The sequence below is a fragment of the Jaculus jaculus genome, chromosome X (assembly GCF_020740685.1).
Source record: "Jaculus jaculus isolate mJacJac1 chromosome X, mJacJac1.mat.Y.cur, whole genome shotgun sequence".
In the NCBI taxonomy this organism is placed as follows: domain Eukaryota; kingdom Metazoa; phylum Chordata; class Mammalia; order Rodentia; family Dipodidae; genus Jaculus; species Jaculus jaculus.
In genome coordinates, this window is record NC_059125.1 from 111,284,685 (window position 1) to 111,305,384 (window position 20,700).

General features: G+C 36.3%; 1 protein-coding gene across 1 annotated transcript in view; it reads right to left on the minus strand.

The window, feature by feature from the left end:
* Positions 1–1,298: 1,298 nt before the first annotated feature.
* The window catches only part of LOC101602969 (fasciculation and elongation protein zeta-1-like), a 187,198-nt gene continuing 167,796 nt past the window's right edge, over positions 1,299–20,700 (minus strand). The window contains exon 3 of the mRNA XM_045139928.1: positions 1,299–2,414. Within this exon, the coding sequence (XP_044995863.1) occupies positions 1,638–2,414 (777 nt within the window). The 3' untranslated portion in view covers positions 1,299–1,637. The remainder of the gene's footprint in view (positions 2,415–20,700) is intronic.

Below are 20,700 nucleotides of genomic sequence, written 5' to 3' on the forward strand. Positions count from 1 at the left end.
ATCAAGAGCAGTTGGTTCCCCACCATGGCTGTGTGCCACTATTGCACTTGTGTGGGCATCACAACAGGTTATTTGCTGCTAAGTAGGTTAGACCATGAGTTGCTTGGACAAATATTGGTCATTTTCCCCCAGTCGCCCATGTAGCACCTTCTGGCACTAGACGCACTGACTGTCTGGGGACTGACTCTCTTCTAGCTTCCAGCCATGCCTTTCCATTTTACGTGTCAACTGCATATGGTATGTTCAGCAGTAGGGTCTTACCACTAACCTTTGGTGGGTCATCAAGTACTCTGACAGAAATCTGTCTGTCTTTTAGGTCTCTCTGATCAAAAGCTCATTGTGGATGATATCCCTGTGCTGGTACTTGGAGTTACAGGTCAGTGCCCACTATGAAAATGAGGGAAAAGATAACTAATATACAATAGTTAGAGAGAAGAGAGATAGAGAGAGAGGGAGAGGGAGATGGAGGGAGGGAAGAAGTAGAAGATTAAGGTTAGCCTTGATCCTACCCTCTCCAGTGTCTTGTGGTTCACGTGTTCCCCGTAAGGGCCTGGGCTGTGCATTTTTAACATCAAGGCTTTTATTACAGAATCTTACTTTCACATACACATTTGAGTATGACAATGGCATCTTTTATGACACTGTATTAGAAATCCACCCTAATGTATCCTTAATGATTATAACAGCTGAATATTCCATACATGCGAAGTATGCAAGACTCTATTCACCTATTGTTACTATGAACAAAATAATAAGGTTTTGGTAACTTATGAAGAAAATCAGAATATTATGGCTCAGAATTATATTCTAAATTTAAGATACCTCATTAATTGCAGGGCTTCTTGTTGTCAAGAATCCCAAGATAGGACATACCACAGCATATGAGAGAATTAGCCAAATTTGCCTGTGAGTAGACCTACTCTGGAGATACCTCCTTAACTCATGATAACATTAATAGATTAATTCATTCATCAAAGAACAGCCCCGTTCAATTTTTAAAGTTCTCTTCTGGCCACCTATTAATATGAGAAATTAAAATGTCTCAATATGACTCTAGAAAATGCCAAACCATATTCAAACCACAGTACCAATTAAATTTGAATTTCATATTAATAATGAATTTTATTGTAAGTGCATACTCAGTGTTATTATATATATTCATATACTATTTTTATCTGAAATTCATATTTAATTAGACATTTTGAATTTTATTTTGACAGCTTTGGCAATCTTGGTTATACGCTTATGTTGTACCTAGAAAATGATACCATGGCCATAGTCTATTAATCTTTTTTTTTAAATAAATGAAGGTTTATTTCATAATTAGTCTTGAAGTATAAGCTGTTTTTAAGGGCTGGAGCTAGACTACATAATGAATGGTGAGGACATCTGCTTTCCTCAACACAGGTGGAGAGGAGGCAACGTCCCAGGCCTTGTACCCCATTCCATCATGCATCCAGTGATTACTAGCACTAGAAGCCAACAACAAAGGACTCCGCGCAATTGCTCATGTTTAATCCATGTTAAGCTATACACGTTTGAATACACGCTGGAGGTTACGTAGTGTCATGCAGTCCCCGTGATGGAATGACTCTTGCTCAGTGACCTCCTGCAGCCAGGTTGCTGCAAAGGCAAGGTTAGGTTGGACAGAGCACTTTTAAAATGTAGTCCGTTAGCAAAGTAGGCACCCTCTCATTGTCTTCCTTCATGGCGAAGAGGTTTGTCAGCATCTGCAGGTCTTCCACCGAGGGAGGACAGGATTTCTTCTCATACGGGATGACTATGTTCAGATACTGCTTGTCAGTTCCTGAAGAGCCAAAGGTCTGACGGATGCCGCTCTGAAGGATGTTGGAGATGCCTTCCATACTGAAGTGCTTGAGGGGCATCTGGCTCCCCTTCTCTATTCGGCTGCTGTGCAGGCTCAGCCTTTTTTCTTTCCACCTTTTTTTCATCAGTTCCCGCTGCTCCTTCTGTTTGTTCTGCACCTCAATGAGCACCGTGATGAAGGAGTTCTTCACTTCCTTCTCAAACTCCAGGTCATCCCTGCGGGCCAGCTGGTGCACCAGCTCGTCTGAGAAGTCACGGATGGCACCCTCCACCTGGTCCAGCAGCTCTGCCAGCTCAGACCCAGTCATGTGCCTCAGCCCTTCATAGGACCAGTTGTTGTTGAAGGTCTGGGTCAAGGCTTGCATCTCCTGCAGCAGGACTGAGTCTACTTGGGATGAGGTTTCTCCTGGATCCTCCTCTTCCAGACCCTCCTCTTCTTCCTCAGGGTCAGGGGAGTTCTGCATCATTTCTTCTATCTCCTCAATCACCTGATCTGCTGTGAGTAGTGGCTCCTCATTGATGCCAGAATCATTTTCACTCTTCTCATTGAACTCTTCCTCTTCCTTCTCATGGATCAGAGCCACCTCCTACGCAGGAATACTCATTCTTGCTCTCCAAGAGTTGCCTTGCTAATTTGCCTATTCTCTAGGACAAATTATTCCTAATATAACAGGAAATACCCCAGTTCCAGTCCCAGCTATCAGATCCATTGAAGTCTGTTCTCAAAACTTCTGGCCTATTGAGCACCCCTTTGGCAGACAATCTTATCTCTGCTCAAAACCAAGACTATGCCATGTGAAAACAAAATCTAGTCTAATAATCTTGAAGCATGCCTTCAATTGTTAAGTTACAGAAAATTCAAATATGATGATAGAAGTCTCCACAGAATAAGAATATTTTTGTAGTGCTGGAGATATGGCTTAGTAGTTAAGGTGCTTGTGTGAAAAGTCAAGGATCAAGGTGGTGCATGAGTCTGGAGTTTGGAGTTCGTTTGCAGTAGCTGGAGGCCCTGGCAATCCTTCCTTCCTTCCTTCCTTCCTTCCTTCCTTCCTTCCTTCCTTCCTTCCTTCCTTCCTTCCTTTCTTCCTTCCTTTCTTCTTTCTTTCTTCCTTTCTTTCTCTCTCTTTTTCTCTTTCTCTTCCTCTGCCTTTTTCTCTATATTTATCAAATAAATAAGATTTTTTTTGTAGTACTAGATATTGAACCCAGGGACTTGCATGTTCTAGGCAAGTGCTCACCATTCATGTTATATCCCAACACTGAATATGAATATATTTAAGACCCTGAAATTCAATCACACATTTTAGGAGCAAATATTCTACACAGTACCTCCCACTAGCAGTAATTGGTCTCATTGCTACACTTGTGTCAAAAAACACCAATTAGCGGATTACAAATAACACCCAATTTGATGTTTTCAATTATCTCTTCGTAAACTCTCAAATTAAACATTTTTTTAAAAAATCCTTTAGGTTTCTTCTGTACACTGTAGTATTATTTATCATTGTATACTGGTTAAATTCCTTTCCTATATATCAACCCTTTAAATATATAATGCCAATAGAGAGCCCTTGACATCATCTTTCAACAAATAATTTAATTCCTTAATTTAAGCATTGTTATACACCAGCAAATATTGATTTTGCACCTCATAAGTGTTAGGCACTGAGCTAGATGAGATCATACTGAAATGAACAGCATAATAGTACCCACTCTCTATAAAATACATTACATGCTAGGATCTGCATATGAGAAAGATATTGTAGTTGCCTTTCTGAGCCTGGGTCACCTAACTTTGTATAATAGTCTCCAGTTTCCATCTATTTTCCTGCAAAATTTATATTTTCATATTTCCCTAAATCTGAGTAGAAGTCCAATGTGTATGCATGTATATATATATATATATATATATATATATATATATATATATATATGTATAGTGATAGTAAAAATTTATATATATACATATACATATATATATGTGTATATATATATATATATATATATATATATATATATATATATATAAATTTTCACTATCACTATCCATTCATCTGTTGATAGACATCCAGTCTGGTTCCATTTCCTTGCTATTATGGAATAATATACATGGATGTTCAATTACCTCTGTGTTAGAATATAGAGGCCTTTGGATATATGTTCAGGAATGATATTGCTGGATCATATGCTAGTTATACTTTTATTTTCTTGTGCAATGGCTACACTAGTTGTCCACTCCATCCAACAATGAATATGGTTCCCTCTTTCTCCACATCCTTACCAGCACTTATGCCATTTGTTTTCTTGATGACTGCCATTCTGACTGGGATGAGATGGAATCTCAAAATTGTTGTAGTTTGCAATTCCTTTATTACTCGGGATGATGAATACTTCAAAAGTACTTATTGTTCATGTGTATTTCTTCCATATGTATATAAATGACTGTAAGTGAGGATATAGGCTATGAAACTAGGAAAGACTGTAAAAATGGGGAAAAATGTATTAAGAAAAGAGGGTGTGATGGTTTGAATGTAATAGTGTAAATGTATGGTCTCATAAATTTAGCCATTTTATTAAAATTAAGCTTGTAACTTGGGTGTCCAGCCAGAGGGATGCAAGTACCATTGGGGGCAGATCCCGAGGTCCAACCCTAAGGTGTGTTTGGGGGTGGATCTGAATTCCAGCCCAAAGGTGTAGAAAGAGCAATTTGAGTACTGGTGGTTTGTATTTTGCTGGTGTTGGCATTTTCTTGCTGCAATTGTTTTTCTCTGCTTGTATCTGTGGAAGCAAAAAGCTTCTTCTTCCATTGGTGGAGTTTCTTCCAGATCTGTGAACTGAAATAAACCCCTTCCTCCCTTAAACTGGCTTATCATCCCCAGTAACATAGAGATGACTACAAGAGGGGGAAGGCAATAAGGCACATCTGATATGAAAGTAGAAAGAATGGTGGAGAGGATAGGCTACACAGTAGAGTAGGGATATGGAGAGGAGGAAGGGAAAGAGAATCAACAAAAGTAAATTTCATTTTAATGTGGCACAATGAAACCTAATACTGTGTATATTAATTGAAAATACATAAATTTTAAGAAATTAGAAGCAAAATTAAAATTTAGCATTAAAAATTCCACATTCCTCAACACACACTTTAGTCTAATGGGGGCAAATGGGTATGGTACATGGCACTGTGACATGTGCTTTAATAAAATTGTAAATAGTATCATCTAAGAACATGGAAGAATGAGTGCATGGGACAGGTGATGTCAGGAGAAAGACCTTGACAAAGCTTACTTAGAATATGATATCCAAATTTTGAATTTGTGATAATTTTCTACTTTAACAAGAGAAATAGCAAAAATTGTTAAATTCAGTTAGTAAGTTAATATCCTGGGGTTATGGGACCTCTCTGCTATTCCAATCACAAGTTGATAATGTCTTTCTTGAAACAGAAATATTATATCATACCATACTCATTTTTAAGCATTTACTTGCCTTTTTATGGGTCCTTTTTAGTCCTGTCTTTGTCTTTTCATTGTTATATTGAAAGGTTCCATATTTTGTATACTGTTTTTTCTAATTCCATGAGTATTCCTCATTAGCAATTTTGTTACTTTTGTGTTTTCCATTGCTATGTTAAATGTTGATGCTTTCTATATATGTAGAACACATCAATATTTTATATACTATATACATAATATGTATACCATATATATGGACATATATATATATATATATATATATATATATATATATATATATATATATATCTCCAAGATCTTCACATGTATAAAAAATACTACTTTATAATTCTACAGCGATAACTCATAAGCATCTGAAATACTGTATTCCCTAACTAAATTTCTTCCCTCAGGTGAATTACTTAGATGGAACTAATTCTACCTATACCATCACCTATATAAGATATCTGGAGACATTCTTCAATAATAATCTAATCTATTTTGTAGATATGATGAACAAATCTACATATTCATTTTCTTCAATCTATCAAATTTTCAAATTATTTTCAATATTATTTTATTGTTAAATACATTTAGATTCATATAACGATAATCTATGTCAACCTCCATAACTCTACTTATTTCCACTACCTATCAACTCTACTCAAAATTACCAAAATGACTGATAATTTATACTTGGTAAAGTCAGTTTAGAAGGATAGAATCAGGAGCTTTCCTAACCCACTTCCCAGTGAGGTTGATGAAAGCTCAAAATAAATAAAAACACGTAAGGCTTCTATAAATTTCCCTAAAGGCAAACAGTAAATGAAGAAAAAATGCACTGTGTTTGTCAGCCTTCCATTCCTACAAAATGATTGAGATAATCAACGGATGTTGTGTTTTTGTTTTAGATGTTTTGGTCCCTGGCCACCTGGTTTTCTTGCTTTGGGCTTGTGTTCAGAGAGAACATCATTTTTAATAGCTGGTAAGGATCTGGTCAATGGCAACTAGGAAGCAAGAAAGGAAAGGAATGGGATGGCATTCTAATATCCCCTTCAGTGACAATACCTCCCAATAAACTAATTTCATTCTACTAGGACATAGCTAAAGGTTCCATCACTTTGGAATAATGTTACAGGCTTGTGATTAAGGTTACAACAGATAAGCCTTTAAAGAACACTGAAACTGCAAACTATGTCACTATTTAAGACTGAAAATTCCGTTAGAAAGGTTTAGATATGAAAGGTCAGAAATTCTGCCTTAATCTTAAACCAGAATTCATCTAAAATTTAATAAAACCCAAATCAGCATTTCAAACAGCAGTTTTTACAATCAAACATTGTAACACAATCCAATGCAAAAATATAATATAAGACTGACATGCTGACAAAAGAATAAATAAAAATATTTTTTCTGAAACTTAACTGTTATGTTTATATGAGTAGAAAACATTGTGCAATAAAAATATTTCATACAATAGCCTCAAATCTGAGCCATGTTATTTCTGTGTACATTCATTGTTTACATCACATGATGACACATGTAGTACAAGAAGTGCACCTGCTGTGTGTTCAGAACAAAAGATGTAGTGATTCATATGAAATAACATGGCAGTAAGTACATTCAGAAGCATCATAGATTCACTATGAAATTAAATTTAAATTAGTGTTTGATTATTGCTTTTTCAGAAAACTTTTATGGTTGCCAAAAATTTATTTCAAATGGTGACCAGCATCTAGGTTTACTTTGTGGTAACAACACTGTATGAGCTTATGTAACTGAACATGGAGGTGTGAAATCTTTAGGTCTAAACTCTTTCTAGTGGCACTGTTTCTGTTTGCAAGACGGAAAAATCCTTTAAGAAATAAGTAATTTTATAACTAGGAAGAGATAGACTATATAGGCTATATTGTAAACTTGCTATTTTCCAGAAGAATATCATGAAATAATATAGATCAAGGAAATAATAATCAGGTTAAGATAGTCTTCCTAGGTTTAAAATAAAAGTCAACCACTTCCATCAAGGATTAACACTTCGAAGGGAGTAGATTTTGATTAGATTAATTACGGAGCAATTTATAGTTCCAAATTATTGTTAAAAATAATAGAGCAGGGCTGGAGAGATGGCTTAGCTGTTGAGGCATTTGCCTGAGAAGCCAAACGACCCAGGTTTGATTCCCCCGGACCCATGTAAACCAGATGCACAAGGGGCACATGTATCTGGAGTTCGTTTGCAGTGGCTAGAGGCTTCATAATACTAAAACTGACAGGATGAAACTAAAGTTGTGGCAAGATCGAAATTCATGTCAGAAAATGAAGACATATCTCAAATAAGTACTTATGGTGGTTTGAATGTGAACTGTTTATGATAGCCTCATATGTTTGTGATTAAGGCTCAGAAATAATTCCCAGCAGGTGGAGCCTTTTTGAGGTGGAGCCTTTCTGGAGAAGGTGTGCTGTTGGAGGTACATTTTGGGATTTTATAATTTGCTAGTGATAGCCAGCTCCCTCCATCCTGCTTCTTGATGTGGAAATGTGAAGCTCAGCTGCCTCTTCCTGTTAAGGTTTCTCCACCGTGATGAAACTTCCCCATGAAATGGTAAGCAAGAAATACACCTTTCCTTTCTGTAAGCTGGTTCTCATCATGTGATTTGTCCTGGAAAACAGAGCAAAACTGCTACCATAGTCTAACTTTCACCTTAGATACTGGAAAAAGAGCAACATATTAAATCTAAATAAGAGGCAATTTAACAAAACAATAAGAACTAGAATATAAGTTTAATGAACTAGAGAATAGGAAATATTAGAAAAAAGTGGATGCCAGAACCAATTTTTTTCCAAAAAACCAACAAGATTGAGAAACCATTAGCTAAACTCACCAATAAAAAAGGTGGACAGAGAGGTAGTATTTCACATTGGGTTAAATCTTTTTACCTTAACTTCTGCAAGGCACATTTAAATCTGATGCCAAAGTTAGGAATGAAAAATGGAAAACAGACACATGGGAATTAATCAATATTATAAACATTTGTAGTTCAAAGAGCACTATCAAAAATGTCAAAAGGTAACTCACAGAAGAAAAAAAAAACAGTCTAATGCCATATGTCTCATATATCTCATCAGAGAGTAGGCATAAAATGCATAAATAACTCTCTCATCCCAATCATTTAAAAAGACATAAAAGATTTTAAAATGTACAAAGGATCTAAATAAGCATTTCTCCAAAAAATGTATACAAATGGCTAGGAAGCACATTTACTAAGGAAAGTAAAAGCAAAAGCCTTATGGGTTACTAATTTATACCTGACAGTTTAGCTACAGTGAAAGCAATGGAAATTACCAAGTGTTTGCAAAGAAGGGAAGATGTTATAACCCTATTATGCCCCTGTAGGGAATATGAAATTCTGATGCTCCTTTAGAAAATGTTCTTACACCAGCACTCGGGAGGCAGAGGTAGGACGATTGCCATGAGTTCAAGGCCACCCCGAGATGACAGAGTTAATTCCAGGTCAGCCTGGACCAGAGTGAGACCCTACCTCAAAAAAAAAAAAAAAAAAAAACCAAGAAAATGTTCTTACATTTTCTCAAAACATAGAAATAGGTTTACATATGAAATAGATGTTCTACAGGTTTACCATATGAAATAGATGTTTTACTCTTAGGTGTATACCCAAGAGAAATTAAACTATGTCCACAAAAAAACTTGTATAGCAGTAATCTTCATATTAGAGAAAAACTTAAACAACTTACATGCTCATTAACTGAGGAATTTATAAGCTAAATACAGCATATTAATAAAATTAAACATTATTTGGACACATAAATGAAGAGATTATTAATATATACTGAACCATGGATAAATCTTAAAAATCTTATGCTAAAGAAGCCAGTCACAAAAGACCATATGCTAAAAATCCATTTGTATGAAAGGCAGAGAAGGGAAATCTGTAAAGACAGAAAGTAGATAAGTGTCTTAGTCCAGTAGGATTGAATATAATGGAGACATAGGTATGTGATAGCTAAAGAGCAAGGGTAATTTTTTTTTTAAAGATTTTTATTGATTTATTTGAGAGTGACAGACAGAGAAAGAGGCAGATAGAGAGCGAGAGAGAGAGAATGGGCGCGCCAGGGCTACCAGCCACTGCAAACGAACTCCAGACGCGTGCGCCCCCTTGTGCATCTGGCTAACGTGGGACCTGGGGGACCGAGCCTCGAACCGGGGTCCTTAGGCTTCACAGGCAAGCACTTAACCGCTATGCCATCTCTCCAGCCCGCAAGGGTAATTTTTGAGATGGTCAAAATGTTCTATACTTGATGAATACACATCTGTTGCTTTCTTTCATAATTTCAGTTATCTTTTATATTCTGTACCAGAAATTAAAAAAAATTAACATCATTGTAGCTACAAAATATTTATTTCCAAATAAAGTCACAGTGTCAGGACGGCTGAGTGGTCTAAGGCGCCAGACTTAAGCTCTGCTTCCCCAAATAAAGTCACATTCACGGGTCCCAGGTAAATATGAACTTTCAAACAATGCCATGCATCTAGTGCAATAAACAGGAGTACTTCAAGCAATAACTCCAGCATTATTAAAAAGAATGGGGCCAGGTATGGTGGCATACACCTTTAATTCCAGTGAATTACAGGTCAGCCTGGACTAGAGCAATAGCCTACCTTGAAACCATTCCCCCCAAAAGAAATGGTAACATGGCTGAGCATGGTGATGCATACCTGCCATTTTTTGCTCTGAGAAGATGGGAGTAAAATAATAAGGAGCTAAAGGTTACACAGTGATTTCAAGGCCAGCCTGGAGACCATGTATAAAAAAAGAATGCAAAAATATAAAATCCTACCCCTGTGTCTTTTTGTTGTTGTTGTTGTTGTTTTGAGGTAGGGTCTCACTCTAGCTCAGGCTGACCTGGAATTTACTATGTAGTCTCAGAGTGGCCTCAAACTCATGGCGATCCTCCTACCTCTGCCTCCCCAGTGCTGGGATTAAAGGCATGTGCCACCACGCCTGCCCCCTGACACCATGTCTTTGATTCGGTAGGTCGATATTATTCTTTTTTAATATTTTATTTATTAGAGAGAGAGAGAATGGGTGCTCCAGGACCTCTAGCCACTGTAAACGAACTCCACACTCATGTGCCACCTTGAAATCTGGTTTGCATGTGTACTTGAACCTGGGTCCTTAGGCTTTGCAAGTAAGGGCCTTAACTGCCAATCAGTCTCTCCAGCCCTACATTTATTCTTAACCATAACATTTAGTTATAGTCATGATTACTTTTCTCAGAAGCCCTGCCATTGCCATGGCAGATTTCATATTTGGATTCTAGAAATTCTATTTAAGTTCTATATCTACCAGTCAAATGGTGTAGCCTGTCTGTCATGTAATTGTTTCTGAAATTTTTGCATAAATTCAACTGCTATCATGCTATGTCTGAGATTGTAAATATATAAATCTTGAATTAGCTTGAGATAGGCTTTGGATCAATTGCACTGGGAAATCAATTATTACGTATCTTCCTTCATATATGTCATAAAGAAATAAAAACCTATTTTGTTTCTTTGGCCACACCTTCCTTTGGTACAATTTCAAAGTTTTATCTCATGTCTTACAAACATTACATTAGTTTTTAACCAAAGCCAAAATCAATAGATGATTCTCTGGTATCTTTAATCATATTCAGAATATCATAGACTATTTGTGATGTTTCTTGTTTTATACCTAATACATGTTTATATTTCTTTCTAGTTTTGCCTCTCCACCAAATAAATTCCAAGATGAATCATATTGACTTGTCATACATTTTTAAGTTGGAATATTTTTCTACTTGTTAAATTCAATTGTCTCCTAAAATATAGCTTTCACAGGACATATCAAGGCTTCCAACCCTGATTGTTACACCCTTTTAATTTCGTTTTGAAAATAAACATGGACTTGTATTTCTATCTGGACTCATCATATTATCCTTTTTTCCCAACAAGCTTAATTATGATTGACTTAGACACAGAACAAATTACAATGTTTTTAGGCAGAACAATAGTTGATACAGATCAGTGTAGTTATGATGGTAAATCACAGATCAATATCTTAAGTTTTGTCAATGAAATGTCAAAAAACTATCACTTTTTCATAAACATATAATTAATAGTTGATAGTTAGTGGTGGGAAATTAGTTTCAATTGTGATCTGAATTTGCTTTTTGACATTTCTGTTGTGTCTGCTGCATAAAACTGGGTAGAAATACATATATTTCCCCATAGTCAGATAATGACTGTTCCCATCTTTACTAACTTCTATTCTTACAATGAAATGAAATACTAAAGACTTAGTTTAATGTGTCATTCCCATCTTGGCTGGGGTTAATACATACAAACTTCAGTTTTCAAAATACCAAAATGTTGCTTTAAAAGGCACCTCCCTTTTTCCTTGCCAAGAAAAGTATAGCTAAGCAATTCATAAACCAACAACTAAATCAATAATGGAAAACTGCTCAATGCTTGTGGGAGACTGTGCACAAAAGTTGCTAGAGACTTTGAGCATCCCCTAATAGGCCGTAACATGCATGACTACTTGCAAGGGGAAAAGATTTCTTTCTTGATGTAAGATCGGTTTAATTGGGTTCATTTGACTTGACTTGATGTGTAAACCTAAGTTATTACTTATTTGCCATACGAATTTGATAAGTATTTACTGTAACCCCTGAAAAAGATGGTGAAAATCATTTAAAAACTTCCTGTTTTTTTTGTAAGAATTAAATGTCATCCTATAGCTAAAGAAGTTGGAACAGCAATTGGCACAATGTGAGCACTCAATAAATGTTAATAAGTACTAGTACTGAAGGTGCTATTACTAATTATGGCATTGGCAATTCTAGTAACAATAGTTGTATAGTACCTTTAGATTATTGCCTTTGATTTGCTTTGGATGGGAATCAAAAATTGAAGGATAGCAAAAGGAAAAACTGAAGGTGGGAGAAAAACCTTAAAGGAGACAATCTACTAATTCTGTGTTAATAATTATGATAATTCTTAGTTAGGCAGGGTGGCTCAGTCCTATAATACCAGCACTCATGGAACAGAGGCAAGAGAATTGTCATAACATAGGGGCCAACCTGGAATTCATACTGAGTTTTAAGCCACCATGGGTTACAGTGTGAGACGCTGTCTCAAAAGAACATAAAGAACCTAAACAAAATACAGCAATAAGTTGGGTACCTTCCTGAGTAATTATAGAAAGGATTACTGATTATTACTACTTCTTTCTCTCTCTTTCCCTACTCTTTATCTGGTTTTGAGGAGGAGCGATATATTTGTCACCTTTCCAATTAGAGAGAGATTTGAAAGGAACCATACGCATGCCACAGAAGAGTTTTGGTCTCTATTTCATTGTTGTATTATAGATTATTATTTTTTAAGAATATTTTATTTATTTATTTGTAAGGAGAGATAGAATGAATATGGTTATGCCAGGGCCTCTAGTTGCTACTAGACTAGATGGCAAGACTGGTGGAGGCCATCAATATGGTGTATTGTGACAATAACAATCGCATAAGAAATAAGCCATAAGGGTGATAGTTTGCATATGGTGGCACATCTATAAGCTAATTTTAATAGAACAACTGAGTAGTTAAACATCCTAAACAGCAGGTAGCATAGGAATCCGAGGGTGACAAAGAATAAACATAGGTCTTTTGAGAGGGAGGAAAACTAGGTCCAACCATCAATGGAATAAAGGGAAGACTTATAACCAAGAAAGAATTGTCCTTATGGCTTGGAAATCCAATACAGAAAAATCAAGTAAAGCATGCTATTGTCATGTCCTATAGGAATTTTGTTTTACTCACCACAGTCTATACTACAACAAAGACCTCTGAAAATTTTATCTTTATAATTATTCTACTGATTAGAGTCAAACATAATTACTTATTTTATATTGATCTTTCCTGTAGACACAGTAATATTTGTATTGCCCAGTGTTTCTCAGACTTTGATGCCAAGAAATATAGCTGAGACACTTATTGAAATATACGTAGCCCTGGGCTCCCTTTATAGAGATTCTGTGGTATCAGTAGATTTGTCTAGCGAGCATAATCTCTCCATTTTAAACTGTTGTCTATGTAACTCTGAGGTAGGTGATCAACAGGGCACATTTTGAGAAGAAATCACATATACATTATTTCAAGTGAGTCATAAAATACCTTAGCTGTCTCAAAGTTTTTAAATAATCTCAGTGATAGTACTCTGAAATTTTACTAATGCAGTAATTTTTCCTCTGTGGTGGGACATTTCCTTTGGGGAACGTTTTTTGAATATCATCTTTTATGTTATCAAAGTGGCTTTCTGAAATGTCTCTTATTCTTCATACTGACTCACTGTCACTCATCAAGCCACTATTATACCGAAGTATATCCAGATTCTTGGGACTGTGGGGAGCAAAGTGCTATTTACAACAATGATACAGAACAAGTTTTGAACACTTCCCAACTGCTAAGTACTGACAAGTACTTCACACCATGGGGAATAAAAGCTATTGTCATCTACATTTGACAGATGAAGAAACAGATTGGACAAGTGAAGGATTTGGACAAAGTACATTTGTTATTGATGTAGCAGAGATTAAAGTACACAAGCCTATAGCAGTCAGATTCTGTGTTTGTAACAACAGTGCAACAGGGCTTGGGAAATCCATTCCAGTGGGATAAGAAATTCTTCTGTAATAGCCTCCTATAAAGGGCATTAAACCCTGAGAAGATTAGCACAATGCATCACTGACACCTCAGGGACCCAAGATAGCAAGTAAGTTGGCTCTGCCAGGTTATTATCTTTGGTAAATAGTGAGTCTTTTCTGCTTGTCTGGCCAGGGTGAACAAGTGAAGGGCAAACTTGATAGGGAGGAAATAAATGTGCTAATTCAATTTCTCTGACGTTTACATAAAAATTAAAGTTTCTACTTCAAAGCAATATATGTGGTTGCCCAAGAATTAATCAGAAACACTCTAATTCCTAAAAAATATCTACAAGAGGAATAAGGTAAAAGTTTAAACAAATATTTCTTCATAAAGCCCTACTTGGGAAGAAGATTTAGGCTTGGAGATGACCCTTTCAATAAAATGCACAACAGACAACTAAAACCAGTTACCTTTGAAGTAATCAATCACTTAAGTACAGAGGTGCCATATACTTAGGAGGTGTTATAGGTACACACATCCATCTAGCTCCAGTATAATCAAGACATATTAAAATTGAAATCTCCATGAGATGAAATGAGGTGGTTCTTAGCAATGCAGTCTTCTCTAAAAACTAACTTCTGATCAAAAATCCTATTGACCTCAATTTTTATTAGAATATTAGTCCAGCAATATGAACTACATTTCCTTTCTAAAGATGATATAGTAAGTGCACCAAATTCTTATAAGTATGAATATGATAGGCCATAAACATGGCAATACTAAACACATAGTCAATGTTTGAGATGTTCCAGGTGAAAGTGCCTGGTCAATGAATATTGTGGTAGCACCAGAGAAAGCTAAGTAACTGCTCAGATGGGTCCTAACTAGGAATTGTCCTGTCCAAGTTTACCACAGTTCATGGTTTATTCTCATACTAGAAGGCTTATAGAAGTAATTCTTGCTAACTCTGCAAATAGAAGTTTAAATCTCATAGTCCACATCATGGATTTTAATTTCTAAAGTTATAACAAAGCATCAATTGCTATTTTAACATAAAGCTGTTGCAAAGAGCAGAATATTGGCACTAATGTGGCTAGTGCCTTCACATCCTGACCTTTATGCATGGCTTGTAGCTTTATTAAACCATCAGTTTCCTTATAATTAAATTGGGGACAATAATGTTAACTACTTCTAACAAGGTTCTTGAGAGGAATAATTTTAGGAATGCTTAAAAACTTTTAACACAATTTCTGACACATAGTACTCAATTAATTCTACCTATTTTTTCACACTTTGTTTATCTATTTTTAAATGTTTATTTTTATTTTTATTTATTTGAGAGAGTGAATGGGTGTACCAGAGCCTCCAGCCACTGCAAGTGAAGTGAAGATGCATGTCTCACCTTGTACATCTGGCTTACTTGGGTGCTGGGGAATCAAACCTGGGTTGTTAGGCTTTGCAGGTGACTTCCTTACTCTCTGAGTCATCTCTCCAGCCCCCTATTATTATTTTTATAAAACATTTCTTGTAAGGCTTGTCATTTTTTGTTATATCTGGTGGTCCTATGATACTGGTGTAGTAATACATGAAGATTCAGACCAAGCAAATTTTGGTAACCACTATGAAAACCAAAATTAACCATGTGCCTATTGCCATGTCCTTGGACACATTTTATTGTAAATACAAAACTCATTATTTTAAAATGGAAATCATAAACATCACTATATGCAGACTTGAAGAGCAAAACTAATATTATCATTTTCTTATTGCCTTCTCCTTCTTTAAATATCCAAACATTATATCAAACAGAAAATATAACCTATTCCACTCATACTTAATTACTTTTTTGACTCTTTTCACTGAGGATATTATTGTATCATTCACCTGGGATCAACAATATAAAAATAAGGTCGTGTCCTAACTTATTTTTCTGCTAAATATACAAAGGATAGATTTGGACAGTATTTCACATATATAGAAAGCAAAAGGAAGATAGAGAGTAGCCAAAAATGTTAGATCCTGCGACTGTTGTGTCACACACAAAAGCACCACCTGATGACAACAGAGGTAGCAGGGTATAATACTGAAGACTGAAGTGTAGATAGCAGCTAAGAAGTTACACAGACTTTAGATTTATTCTGAACATAATCAAAATGCATGGGAGATGATAGCAAATTGTATCATAATATCTTCTCAGGGAAGATAAGATAGATGAGTGGGAGGTGGCAATTACTCTAAGGTCTCTGTCTTATTATCTCTCATTCTGGAAGGATTACAAGTTACCCATCATGAACCAGATAGACTTAAAGACAAGTGTAATCCTATATGGCCTGTGTGAGTACCTGGGAGATTTCCAGGTATCATGAATACAGCAGAACCACACTAAATATAAAACTGAAAATTAGATCATAGGCTATCCATTTTGATCTGTTTTCAAGTATAGATCCAAGAAGAAGATTCTACTGACATTACGATATAAAGTACTTTATTCTGGTGGCTTTTAAAGGTAGGCTGGAAATCAGGAAACATTCTGAAGGGATTTATGCTGAAGCATTTTTCATACCTAGAGGCTTGCACGATGCAATGCTATAACAATTACTGTGTGGCTAATAGGTGACCTTTTGGATATGGTCATTTTCCTTTGAAACAATCTGGCAACATTCTACAAACAAGTATGTGAAGGTGAAAGGACAAGCCAGATGCTTATTATATTGGCAAGCATTCTAAAAACCTTCATTTCATGATAGATATTTCTAGAAAAGATAAATGAAGAAAAATAACACAATCTTATATAGGGACTAAAAATATTGGATCACAAAAGGGAAATAGTACATGTTTATAAAGTAAGATAAATATACTTCTAAAATAATTCAATATAGGAAGTAGAGGAAATTTTAATTACCTCCTATTCTCAAAAGGATACAAAAATACATGACTTTTAGGAAGCTGAAATAAAAAGGAAGGAAAAATTAATATACATCTGTTAAGACCTTGATCACAAAAGTGAGAAAAGCAAGTTGACAAACAAGTAAAGGAGGGTATTATGGCCAAAAATTTGTATATTAGAAATTTGATCTCTAACAGGGAAGTACTGAGAGGTGGTGGGACTTTGGGGGTATTGTTTAGTTTATGAAGGCTTTCAATTCTCAAGGACAGAGCAATGCCACTATCAGAATGGATTGTAGAAATGGCCTTGTTTTCTCTTGCCATTTTGACAACTTGCACATGAAGACACAGTAAGAAGGGTTCCACTGGCTGCATGTGCCCTAATCTTGGATATTCCAGGCTCTAGAACACAATAAATTTCTATTGTTAATAAATTAACTAGTCTAAGATATTTTGTCATATTAGAATAAATGACTTAGGGAAAAGTAAAAGGTGGTACAACCAGAGATTAAAACTTAAACATTACTTTCATATGATGGGTGAGGGGAAGAGAAGTGGTTGATACAAAAATAACATATATAAAATAGCTACATAGAAATCTACCACTTTGTAAGCAAATTAAAAATATAATTAAAAAAATTGAATGGAAGTAACTTACATGGGTAGATAATGATGCTACCAGAAACCATAGGGTATTAATCAAAAATCTCAGTGCAGTTGTGGGATACCTCCTTAGAATGTTTTGATTTGGGAGTCTTCTAAAATCCTCTGTATTAGTCAGGGTTCTCTAGAGGAACAGAATTACTAGAATGAATTATTTTATAAAGGGAATTTATTGGATTAGCTTACAGTAGTCCAATAGCAGTTGCAGGCCTGAGAATCACCGAACCTGGTAGCTGCTCAGTCCACGTGGCCAGATGCCTCAGCAGTCCCGACCGGCACTGCAGATGGTGCCGGAAAACCTGGAGGCCTCCTGAGGAGCCGGAAAGCCTGGAGGCTTCCTGAGGAGCCGCTGGGTTTCGATCCACGTGGGTCTTCAGTTGATGTTGGTCTTTAGTCCGCACTGGTCTTCAATCCACGCTAGAAGGTAGGGAGCAGCTCTGGCAGCCAAGTGGAAGGAAGGAAGGAAAAAGGGAACTCTTCTACCCAGAGCTTCCTTATATCAAGTCCCTCTCTGAGCGGGACCGCCCACTCTGGGGGAAGGGCTCACCCTGGGAGAAAGACCTTCTCCTTTAGTTGATCCTTCCTAGAAGCAGCCTGTGGATTACTAAACAGATCAAGTTGACAACACCTTAACTATCACACCCTCTAACCAATATATGCTACTGCATTTTTTATTGGTTTCTCAGTCAAACTATTTTCAACGACCCTGTTCTTGAAGATACCACACACTTTGATTGCAGGGTATAGAAAATTCAAGCTAGAACTAAGCTGGAAGATCCCTTCCTGCTTGTTAGCTTTCGTAGTGACTGAAATTACTATATAGATTTCTCAGAGAGAAAATTTATCAACATTATTAGCCAACTGTGGACCCTGCATGCTATACAATTTACCTCCCAGGCAAGATGTGCTCACTGTTGCAATAGTGGCATGGTTGCTATGGATGTAATCAACCACTTTCTCATTGAATATGCTTCTCAAAAGGGAATTCATACCTGATATTTTAAATATGATGAAAAGCATATGGCTTGGATGTTGATAAGCCCCACAGGAAAATCTACTATACTTGTCAAACTGCCTTCTAAATATTTATGTTCATACACAGGAATTCATGCTGCTATCAGCCTAGATTGCAGACGTTTCTTTTTTTATTGGGTATAGGTCAATGAAGAAACACAGAGCTGAAGAAAATGTTGAGAATAAGTGACAATATTGTGTGCCCATCCCTAAATAGAAAATCTATATTACCTTCTCTAAGGCTCAGGGAATGTTGTAAAAGACAGGCTATAAAAAGTGTAAGAGCCAGAGGACAGGGAGAGGTGTTGTGGAAAACTGTCTTCTGGACATAACATTCACGAAATTATGAAAGCAGTGGTTACCTGCACAAAAGCTGCACAATGTTGGCCCTATCAACATTCTTTTACAGATGGATGGTGGAGTGACTTATTAGTCTCCACCCTTTCTTGAAGAGCTGTTGGTTGTAGTGGTCACTGGGGGGAGAGGGTGATATTTTCTTCAGTGGTGTAGCAAATGTTAAGTTAACCATGCTCTAGTAAATTTCTCCCACCCATTTTCATGTAAGCAGCCCTAATTAAACTCAGTTAGCTATTGAAAAAGACACTAAAGTCAGAAAGGGTCCTGTTGGGAAGATAAGGGTTTCAGTGGGAATAAAAGACACTAAAGTCAGAAAGGGTCTTGGTGGGAAGAAAAGGGTTTCAGTGGGAATGGACAGGGGATAAGAGAGGGTAAAGAGTGGTGAAAGTGATCAAAATACACACACATATATATGTATATGATATTGCCCAAAATTAATTGAAAGCATTTTTAAAATTTAACTTCATTTATTTTTGAGAGATAGAAAGAGAAAGAGAGAGAGATAGAAGGAGAAAGAGAGAGAATGGGCACTCCAGGGCCTTCAGGAACTGTAAACAAACTCCAGATGCATGCACTACCTTGTGTATCTGGCTTATGTGGGTCCTGAGGAATCATACCTGGGTCCTTTAGCTTCACAGGCCTTAACCACTAAGCAATTTTTCCAGCCCTGAAAGCATTTAAAAATGTGAGAATTGAGCCGGGCGTGGTGGCGCACACCTTTAATCCTAGCACTCGGGAGGCAGAGGTAGGAGGATCACCATGAGTTCAAGGCCACCCTGAGACTACAGAGCTAATTCCAGGTCAGCCTGGGCCAGAGTGAGACCCTACCTCAAAAAACCAAAAAAAAAAAAAAGTGAGAATTAAGTTTGAAATCTTTAAAAGCATAAATGTAAGATAATTAGATGAATATTCTTAAAGTAAAGAATTACTAAAGTTAATTAGTAGAATAAAATTACCTGGAAAGATTAAATAGAAAGGTTACAAAATTATTATCAAATAGGCTCCTAGGCCGAGGTCTGTCACTTTCAAAGCTCATATAATTTCTCTAGCATAGAAATTATTCTCAGCAATAAGCAAACATGGAAAATATTTATATTCATTTTATTAAATTTCACTATCTTGGTACAAAAATTAAAAAAGACAGATGACAATTCTTTTGAATCTTTGTGCATGTGTGTGTGTCTGTGTGTGTGTGTGTTTGTAGATGTTCACATGTGATGGCATACATGTGGCACATGGTATTCTCTGGTGAATCCTACTGATATTATGCATCATATTAAAATATGCCCAATTACAAACTACAGGCTCTCCCTTTGGATATATTGTAGAAAAAAAATATTTGCTAGTGTTTTATAGTTTTGTGGGATTAATTTTTTATGATTATTGTCTCAACATAATGAAATTTGTAGAAAAAAATGGTTGAACTTGGAACAGATCATATTAAGCGAACTCACACAATCACAGAAAGGCAATTATGGCATGGTCTCATTCATCTGCAGTTCCTTACCTCCATCAGCCCAAGTTCCTGACATACCTGAATGGCATCTTGAGGCTTGGACAATAGGGAAGGTAGGACTTCGAGAAGGGGAAGGGGCAGAACAAAACTGAACCCAAATTGAACTGGTACCATAGAATCCTATATCTTGGAAGTTAGACTAAATGTCTGAACTCTCAAAAGGAACCTCAGAGGGGACACCTGAATCAAAGGGACCTGGAGAGGTGAGATGAAGCCTAACCTTAAATTTCTCCTGTTTCTCCTTCTTTTCTTTTTCTTTTTTCTTTACCCTTGGAGCTGGACTGTAATTCCCTGTACCAGGACACA